The sequence below is a fragment of the Rhineura floridana genome, chromosome 14 (assembly GCF_030035675.1).
Source record: "Rhineura floridana isolate rRhiFlo1 chromosome 14, rRhiFlo1.hap2, whole genome shotgun sequence".
In the NCBI taxonomy this organism is placed as follows: domain Eukaryota; kingdom Metazoa; phylum Chordata; class Lepidosauria; order Squamata; family Rhineuridae; genus Rhineura; species Rhineura floridana.
In genome coordinates, this window is record NC_084493.1 from 3928125 (window position 1) to 3938361 (window position 10237).

Below are 10237 nucleotides of genomic sequence, written 5' to 3' on the forward strand. Positions count from 1 at the left end.
TTGCCTTTTTCCCTTCCAAACCCTACAAGTCTTCTGCCAGACCCGCTGCTTGCTTCTCTCTCTCTCTGTACATGCTCAGACTGCCTCAACTTGCCTCCTATGTTTTTGTCTTCCCCCTTGGCCCAAGGCCTTGGCTTGGCCAGCTCTCTTCAAAAGGCCCATTCAAAGTTCCAGATCCCCCTCCTCCTCTACGGCTCAGAAGCTCTGACCTTGCTGAGGAAGAGTGCTCCAGTGTTCGGCAACTTGTATAGGATAGTTGGGCCATAGCTCAGTGGCAGAGCATCTGCTATGCTTACAGAAGGTCCTGAGTTCAGTCCTGGCAGCTTCTCCAGGTACGGCTGGGAACGTCCCCCATCTGGAACTCTGGAGAGCCACTTCCAGCCAGTGTAGACAGTACTGAGTTAGATGGGCCAAAAGTCTGACTCAGTATGACTTCCTGCGTATAAGGGCGCTGTCCCTCCCAACTCATGCCGTTCCTTTTAATCGCAGGGCTGAACCTGCCGTGCAACTGCATGAATGATGAACAGACCAACAAGACATCAGCCACTGGGATCATCATTGGGATCCACATTGGAGTCACCTGCATCATCTTCTGTGTCCTTTTCCTCATGTTTGGGTACCGAGGACGGTATGGCTCTCTTGCAACGTTTGGAGTGGGTGGGCTTGGCTTGGCGGCAGAAGGAGAGCTGCTGCAGCCTCCCAGGAATGTTTTAGGCCAGCCTTCCCCGACCTGGTGCCCTCTAGATGTTGGGCTACAACTCCTATCGGTCCCAGCCAACATGGCCAATGGTCAGGGGCGATGGGAGCTGTGATCTGAAACTTCTTGACGGTGCCAGTTTGGGGGCGGTTGCTTTAGGCATAGAACAATACAGCCTTAGGAACCGTGGCAAAGTCTCGTGCCATTTCCTGTTAAATGCCCAGTTCCCCACACATTATAAACCACTCAGGATGGTTTACATGTTTCGATTGCCCTAGCCATGGGAGAAGGGCAGCTTGGTTAGGTGGGAGTTTGGAAGGAGACCTGGGGTGTAGTTGTCCAGGGTGTCGGGGAGTCTTAGACCCCTTACTTTTTTGGGAGCCAGGTACCAGCAGATTCCCAGTGTCTGAGCATCCTATGAGCCAATCAGCACGAAAGGGGAGTGTGATAGCCACTGAGAAGAGTCTTCTGGCGTGCTTCCTTGTCCTTTCCTGCTGATTGGAGCCAATCAGAGTGAAAGGAGGTGACTCAACCACTGAGAAGACTCTTCTCAGTAGCTATCACACTCCCATTTCATGCTGATTGGCTCCTAGGGACGTCTGTTCTTGTGGGAGAAGGCATGCATGGGTAGGACAGAGGAATGTGGAGATGACGATGGACAGCAAGCCAGTGAGTGAGGGGGCGTGGCTGGGCTGTCACGAGGGGACCCTGTGCTTCTGAATTTGCCACTGTGCTGCTGAGGAGACCTCATAACCGGGGGAGAGAGAAGACATAGGCCTACGACATCCATCGCCACTGTGACATCCACAACACTCAGCTTGAACCACATGACGGGGGCTAAACGCGGCCTTGGAAGGGCTACAGCTTTGTGGCAGAGGATATATTTTAAAGGCAAAAGGTCCTAAGCTCAGTCCCTGACAGTTCCAGGCAGGGCTGGGCAATTCTTCTGCTTGAAACCCTGGAGTTTTCAAGCAGGAGCCTCTCCCAGCTCTACCTGTGGGTTGAGCCTGGGGTCTTCTGCGTGCAAAGCGGATGCTCTGCCACGTGCCTCTGCCCTTCCCTTCGACTTGCAGCGTGGTGATTTCCTGGCTGTGAAGATGCCTCGCTGCAGAGGGTTGTTGGCTTTCTTTTCTTTTGTGATGTTGTTGCTTTCGCCCGTTTCCACAGGCTGATGATGTGCAAAAACGTGCAGGAGCCACTCTCGACCCCGCAGGTCCCAAGAAGCCAGAGGCATGCTGTGGGCCTTACCATGAACGGGTCAGCTCAGAGGGACAGGGGCGACCCAGACATGAATGGGAAACAGCTGGATATGAATGAGCTGGAAAGGCTGTTCCCAGAGTCTCCTCCCCTGCCTGATCAACACAATAAGGGGACAGCGGTAAGAACGCGGCTCAGCAGAATTGGGGACTTCCGTTTGTTTCTCACATTTTAAAATGTGGGGGGACTTCAGTCCCTGGGGCCAAATGCAGGCCTCCAGGCCTCCAGTCAGGCCCTTGGGGCCCTTCCTAGGCTGCTCCTCCTCAGCCACGCTCTGCCCACCCCCCCACCTCCAGGCTGCACCCCTCACTGGCTCTGCTTGGCACCCATCTCGACTCTTTTCTGCCTGGCTGGTGTGCGTCTGTGAACTTTGATAGTTTCTTGCTTGCTTTGAAGGAGGATAGAGGTGTGTGAGTGTGTAGAAACTACCCAGGTGTACCGAGGTGAAACTTACATTCATTGCTTTGCCCAGTTTTGCCTCTGGCCTTGCTGACCGCTGGCATGTGGCCCCCATGAAGGGTGCACAGAGGGCATGTGGCCCTCCATCTGAAAAAGGGTCCCCACTCCTGTTTTAAAATGTAAGCATTGTATGTAGCTTTGAATCTTTGAACTCCCATCCCTTGCCTCTCTGATTCCTTATTTGTATATTCCCTTGCCCCTCTCACCTTCTGTTGCTGAGATCCAAAATGTAATCTCCTTTGTTCGGGGACCTGTCTTTTAAGTTTTGTGTAGCTCTCTAAAATGCCATGCACGTTGATGGTGCTATAAGGGAAGAATTCAGTGTAATATTAATAATGGGTGATATCCAGTGCTAGTCAGAGTAAATCCATTGACATTAATATACATGACTTGTTTAGGTTCATTAATTTCAGTGGGCCTACTCTGAGTAGGGCTAAGCTGGATACAACACACAAATATAAATAGAGCTTTTTTATTCTGCAAAGTTCAAATATATCCTGGCCAGCACAGGTCCACCGTACCCTCTCCCTTAACATTGGAAAGGATCACATTCAGGCTTTTGGGACATTTTGTTGTTCCATCAAATGAACATGGCACTTTTCACAGTGGCATAAGTGCACACACGCGCACACACACAAGCTCAGGGTTGCGTGCAACAAAGTCTTCTTCAGAGTAGAAACACAAAAAAGCATCCAAGCAAAAACAGGAAAGAGAGGGGGGGAAATCACAAGATGCGGTAAGTGGTTTATTTTATCAAAGAGCCCAACATGTTTCGGCTGCATAAATGTCAAACCTTCATGAGGGGTCAGTTGCAATAACGAATATAAATCTCAAAGATCTCTTGGCGCATCATATAGTCTTTGATAAAGCGTTATCTCATCGATCGCTTGGCAAGTCACACACCCTTTGATAATGCATTATCTAAGACTGTATGGCTTGCCAAGGGATCTCTGAGATTTATATTCCTTGTTTGAACTGACGTCCAATGGCTTGATATTTATGCAGCCGAAACATGTTGGGCTCATTGCTAAAATGAGCACCTTGTGATTTTTTTCACTCTCTTCCCTGGTTATTCAGAATAGACCCAAGTTGGTCACGACCATTGATGTCAGTGGGTCTGCTCTAAGGCTATCATTGAATGCAACCTTAAGTCTTTAAGGGGTTCCAAGGAATGGCCAGTCTCCATGTTTACAATGATGAAAAGAGGAAAGGGAGACGAGTGGATAATGGAAAATGACAATGCTCGACTGCCATTATTCATCCCTGAGATTAGTTTTAGTCCAAGGTGAGAGATAAGAATTAACCAAAGGCTTTGTGGAAGAGGTAGAGTTTTAGTTGGGAGGGGGGAACAGAGAGAGAGGAAGAGAATTCCAGCTACAAGGTGCAGCAACGGAGAAAAGGAACTCATAGGGACATGGGAAGCTGCCTTATGTTGAATCAGACCATTGGTCCATCTTGCTCAGTGTTGTCTGCACTGACTGGCAGCAGCTCTCCAGGGCTTCAGAGAGAAGCCCCATCCAGCCCTGCCTGGATATACTGGGGATTGAACCTGGGAGTTTCTGCAAAGCATGTGCCCTACCACTGAGCCACAGCCCGTCATAATTTCCATTAGTTTCAGGATAGGCAGCTTCTGCTTTTTTAAAAAAGAGGATAGTTAATCTTCTCCTTGGACGTTCACATTGCTCTTTTTCACTTCCCTTTCCCAGCTGGATCACACTCCTCCTACCTCACATGATGAAACCCAGATATCCACGCTTCCACCGGATGACTTCAGCATCATCGAAGAGGAAAGTGACAGCCTGTTTCAGCACTTGCCCTCCAGTCCCCACAGCAGGGCCTTGCTCAGTGTCAGCCAAGATGAGCCGGCTTTGAACACAGCTCCAACCAATGAAGGATAATTGCCAAGATTTGAAGCCTCTTGACTGGACTCACCAGCCATCATTTTTCATGTCTGGTGATGTCTTTAGAAATGACTCCATCAATCTCAGGTCAATTTAAGATTTCTGCAGTCTGTTTCTTAATCTTTTATATATATATACACACACACACATATAGATAGCCTAGTGGAAGCTCTGTGAAATTTTATCTTTCCAACCTGTCTCAGGCCACCTGGTACATTCCTTCCCACGTGGATCTCAGCTGTTCGTCCTACAGCTCAGCTGAGTTGGTGGCTTCTCAAGAGTCCTTTGCTGACTCCTCAGTAACCATTGACTCTGAGCGAGATGGGACCCACGTCTTGTCTTGATTTACCAACATTAGGCACTTATTGGCAGCTTTAGAGTGATTTATCCCCATGGATCTACTTTTATATGACATGCCAAGGTAACTGATTGCCACGGGGGCCCTTCTAACGTGGCTCCAGAAACGTTTGGGAGCTTGGTTGGCCAAAGCTCTCCGTGGATTTGATGACGTTTTCGTCGGATGTGTTCAACTCTCTCTCTCTCTGTCTAATTCTCAGGATGTTTTGTTGCCTACTAACTGTTTTAAAGGCAAGGTGAGTGTGTCAAAAAAGAAAAAAGTTAAAAAAAAACCAGGCCTGCAAGAAACTGAAAAAAGAAAAGAAAACGAAAATACTTGGACTGACATCCCGAGTCAATTCAGAACCTACCTCAACCGGAATTGAATGTCTTTTGGGAAGAAGCAAAATATCTTGTGTCTTCCTTTTGTGTTCAAAGCAAGTAGCATAGCACTTGGTCAGTACATGTTTTGGTACTACCTCAGAGGTCATACTCCATGTCTACCATGTTGGTTTTTGGCTATTTTTTTTAATTATTATTAAGTATTCCCTTATCGTCGTCATCGTTCCAATGTAAAGCACTTCCAAACCCTTGAAAGCAATGTTCTACCTCAAGAAGTTTTTTATAGAAGAACCACGTGTTGTGTTGTCAGACCACCTCGCCCTTCACCTCTCTTTCCACTCGGCTCCAATATTCCAAAAGAGGAATGATGGAGAACAACGGGGATTCATCTCCAGTAGTGGTTGTCGATGGCATTTTTCCTTTAGTGCTATAAGCGTGACTTTTAGGCAAGTTGCTAGTTAACTTGTGTAGAGGTTTACTGTGTCAAGACTTGTTTTTATATCATTTTTGTTTGGTCGTTTTGGGGTTTGTTTTTTTTTAAAAAAATTGAAGATTTGTTAGGGTTGTAGTAAAAAGCAGGCCACCGGTCACCTAAAGATACACTTTCGCCTGTGATGGGTAGCTACTGGTCATGGGTTACTACTGAAGAGCTTCTCTCTTTCCAGGTATTATCCCTCAGAGCTGGTTCACCACATGTGGGTTTACTTGATGGCTGAAATATCAAGCGATCGTTGCATGTGTGAACGGGGCATCACAGAGGGAGAACATTCGTATCGCTTTGTACATAAAGCTGTTTGGTTCAGTTCACACATTCAGTTTCCAGTTCTCAAATGCCTTAGACCATTGGGCCACTCCACTCAGTTTTGTCTCATAGGAACGTACGAAGCGGCCTTATCTGAGGCAGAACTCAGGTCTACCTAGCCCAGTTCCGTCTTCTGCATGCAAAGAAGATACTCCACCAGTGAGAGTCATAAGCCTCGTCCTCTGTCTTGTAGCAGCTCTTTAGGGTCTCAGGTTTCCTGGTGCCAGAGATCCTTTTTAATGGGAGATGCTGCAAGGTTGAAGCGGGGACTTCCCTGCATGCAAAGTAAGTGCAACTGAGTGATATTCCTGTGCCCTCCTAAACATAGGAAGCTGCCTTATACTGAGTCAGACCATTGCTCCTCTAGCTCAGTCTTGTCAACACTGACCGGCAGTGGCTCTCCAGGGTTTGACAAGGGTGTCTCCCAGCCCTGCTTAGAAATGCCTGAGGTTGAACCCGGACCATCTGCATGCAAAGCAGGTGCCCTGCCACTGAGCTACAGCCCTGCAATGTAACATATTGTGTGGAAGAGGAGCGTCCTGTTTCAGTGGAACCTACTTCCAAGCTTGAGTCAGCCCATCAAGCCATGCACTGCCTGCTCTGTGTGGCAGCAGCTTTTGGAATTTTGCAGGCAGAAAGGAGTCTCTCCTAGAATCCTTCGGTTTGAGAATTTTTTTTTTTTAACTGGAAATGTTAGCGAATGAGCAGGGGACTTCATTCATTCAAAGCTTGGACCACCGAACGTTTGTCCCCTAAAATATGGAACACCGCACAAATGTGTGTGTCTTTCCAGTGGAGGACGAAGGAGGGAGGAAATGGGGTCATGTCAATCTCTGTGCCATTCCAATGTTAGCACTTAATGCCGTCCAAGTGATCAGCACATGTTTGTGTAAACCAGATCTGTTTGTTAAAGGGTGTGCATCTCCTGCTGAGTCTCCAAGCACTTACTGCTGCCGGCCAAGTTCCTTAACAGCCAGCCTCCCTCTGCTGAGATGTCCCTCGTTTCTCACCCCACGCCCATGGCCGTTGCTCTTTAGGTCATCGGTGGTGGCACAGCTGGTTATAGACCTCATATTTGAAGCCTTAGAATGTAGCGTGTTTCCTCCATAGGCGGATGACCTACCTCAGTACAAGTAGTCAAAGCAGCCGTATGGTGTTGAAAAAAAAGGATGGGGAGTCTCTCTGAAATGATCATTGTTGGGAGGAACACCCTCCACTGGGATGGGCAAAAGGATTCTGTGAAATGTGTATGGGGTTCCTTTTGGTTAGGCGAGTTTCCCCATTTCTTTTCCATAGAAGGGGTAAGCATGCCCCCGATGTGTGCAGGTACTCTGTGGACTGCCTTCTCGTCCTCCAGAGAAGCCACTTCATTTTCATGTTTGTTTGTTTAAAAAAGTAACGTTTAATTCCAATAGCTATTTTTATACATGGTATTAAAGATAAAAAAGTTCTTTTAATAATAATAATAATAATTCAATGTTGTTTGAAAGAGAAGCAAAAGAAATCAAAGAAACGTGTGTGGGGAGAGGAAGGGAAGAAATGAGTTAAGCGGTAACAACAGTATTTATGGCCTTTTAAAAATAAACTGATTAAAAATTCCCTGAATTCTCCATTGTGAACCACCAGCATTAGGGGATCAGTTGGCCTCTCTGTCACGGCCTCCCCTTTTCCATTCATCGCTTTGCTTTTATGTACATCTAAAAGTGTAAATATTACCCGAGAATAATAGCAGACGCATTAAGTATCTGTGTATAAATGTGTTGCTTTGTGGCTGTTATCCAAAACTGGGCAATGGGAGAGGAGGGCAGTCAGCAGCATTGGTGCCAGGAGATGGCCAGTTGGTGGAGAAAAATGGGGCGCTCCTCTTCCCAAAGCTGGCTGACCCGTCTAGCCTCAAGGCAAGCATCCCACCAGAACAGAGAAGAAAGCTGTATTCAAGGAATCTGTGTCCTTTATTCCCAGTGCATTTTGGGAGTATCACCTTGAGCCTATCTGCATCAGGGGTTGCCAACCTGGTGCCTTCTAGAAACTGTTGGATTCCCATCAGCCCCAGCCAACATGGCCCATGCTTAGGGATGATGGCTGGAGTTGTAGTCCGAGAACATCTGGAAGGCATCACATTGGCTACCCTCGATCAACACAGTAAACTGGTATCTAGAGCCAACTGGGCTTCACCCCCACCCCCAAGTATCCTAGGGACATGGAGAGCTCCCTTATACCAAGTCAGGCCCTTGGTTCATCTAGCATACAGTTGTCTGCACTGACTGGCAGTGGCTCCCCAGGTTTTGGACACGAGTCTTTCCCAGCCCTGCCTGGAAAATGCCTGGGATTAGGAAGCTGCCTTGTACTGAGACTAACCATTGGCCCATCTAGCTCAGTATTGCCTTCACTGACTGGCAGCAACTCTCCAGGGTTTGAGACTGAGGACTGAACCTTCTGTGTGCAAACCAGATGTTCTACCGCTGTGCCGTGGCTCTTCCCCAAATGAGTGCCGGGAATTTTCCATTGAAAATCCCAGTTGTAGATGCCCTTTTCAGGTGTTATACCTGAACAGGGAGGGTAGGCACAAGTAGGAGATGTTGGGGACATGCACACCAGAATCGCCTTCAACATCCCTGCACACATTGCCCCCTCCATACTCCACCCCACCCTTCCCAAACACCCCTTACTCGTGCTTGCATTCTCTGTTCAGGCACAGCACCTGCAGTGTGGTACAGTATGGGAACTAGAGCAGCAATGGGAAAACTGCAGCCCTCCAAGAGTTCCTGGATTCAGATTCTCAGCCCCAGCCAGCATGGCCAATGGTCAGGGATGATGGGAGTTGTAGTCCAACAACATTTGGGGGGCCAAAGATGTTCCCCATCTCTGGACCAGAGTGTCGAGTTTAGATGGGAGAGACCTGGGTTCAAATCCTTATTCACCCAGAAAGCTCAATATGTGACCCTGGATCAGCCAACCAAGCTCTCAGACCAACTAAGCTCACAAGATTGGTGCAAAGATAAAAAGAGTCTAGGAATCCCAAGAATTCCACACTGAACTGGCGATATGTGCAAAACAAGGGTAGCTGATGTGGTGCCCTCCAGATGTTGGCAGACTACAAGCCCTATAATCCTTAGCCATCTTGGTTGGGGCTGATGGGAGTTGTAGTCCGACAACATCTGGAGGGCACCACATTGTCTGCCCCTGGTGTAAAGTAATCATCCCTGTTCTCTCTTGCAGAACTGAATTTCCCAAGATTCCCTGGGATCAGGGAATGCCCATTAAACCAGTTGAAGGGTATTGTATACCCATGTACTTCCTTAACTTTATCCCCCCCCCCCCGAGCTTGGAAAAGTTACTTTTTTGAACTACAGCTCCCATCAGCCCCAGCAAGCATGGCCACTGGATTAGGCTGATGGGAGTTTTAGTTCAAAAAAGTAACTTTTCCAAGCTCTGCCCCCCCCACACACACAACCTTAGCTTAGGGTCAGAAACAGCTTCCGTTGCTGTTTGCTTGAAGAAAATGCTGTTCAAAAGAGAGATTCTTCCCACTCCTCTCCTGCTGTCTGAAGACCCAGTTCCTGCAGCCAGAAAGGAGAATCATTGATTCCAAGATGTTGAAAGAAGTCCAGTTTTCTAGACTCAATGCAGCTAGAATTCCCCTTTGGTGTTTACCCGCCTTGTCACCTGCACACTGTTGTTCATTGTTTAGTTTACACTGTATAGCTAAGAAACACAAAGAAAAAGAAAATGTACATTTATTTTGATTGTACATCACATTATGACATCTTTGTCAGGGCAACCTCATCCAATGATGTTTTGCTTTTTTTTTTTTTTAATACGATCTCTCTTAGTAAACGATGTGAAGTCTCAGATTTAAATAAAGGACTACGGCCAAAGCAAAATACTTGCTTTTTAGACTAGTTTTGGCTCCAAATCCTCAGGGCTGTACGAACCTGCTATTAATTTAATATGTTATTGGGATATTGTAAGCAAACGTTTGTCACTGCTTCTTTTGATTAAAAGGGAAAATGTTGTGCCATTCAACTAGTGCGATTACAGTAGCCTGTCAGACAGACATTTCTTTCTTTCCAAAAATGTGATGACTTAACCCAATATGGGTTTCCCATTGGTAAGAGACAACATATTTCTCATGGATGTGAACTGCTAAATATTACCATTCGTGTTGTTATTTGTTTTTAGATAACTAGATTTTCCTCTGGTTGGGGATTTCTTTTAAGAGTTTGAAAATTCCATTGCAAAAGAGCCATGCAAATTTTTGAGAGGCAGAACCTCACAAGAGGAACGTATTTTGTCTAGCCTTGATTCTGCAAATAAAACAGGAAACGTGGGCTTCCTTGCAGGCACTTCAGGGTACCCTCCCCCAACCTGGTGCCCTCCAGATGTGTTGGACTACGACTGATGGGAGTTGCAGTCCAAAACATCCGGAGGGCGCCAGGTTGG

At 47.1% G+C, this 10237-nt stretch overlaps 1 protein-coding gene across 1 annotated transcript in view; it reads left to right on the plus strand.

The window, feature by feature from the left end:
• IGDCC3 (immunoglobulin superfamily DCC subclass member 3) overlaps positions 1–7424 on the plus strand; it is a 120735-nt gene extending 113311 nt beyond the window's left edge. Inside the window, exons 12-14 of the mRNA XM_061595636.1 lie at positions 490–628; positions 1865–2075; positions 4120–7424. Coding sequence (XP_061451620.1) covers positions 490–628; positions 1865–2075; positions 4120–4311 — 542 coding nt within the window. The 3' untranslated portion in view covers positions 4312–7424. The remainder of the gene's footprint in view (positions 1–489; positions 629–1864; positions 2076–4119) is intronic.
• Positions 7425–10237: the final 2813 nt, after the last annotated feature.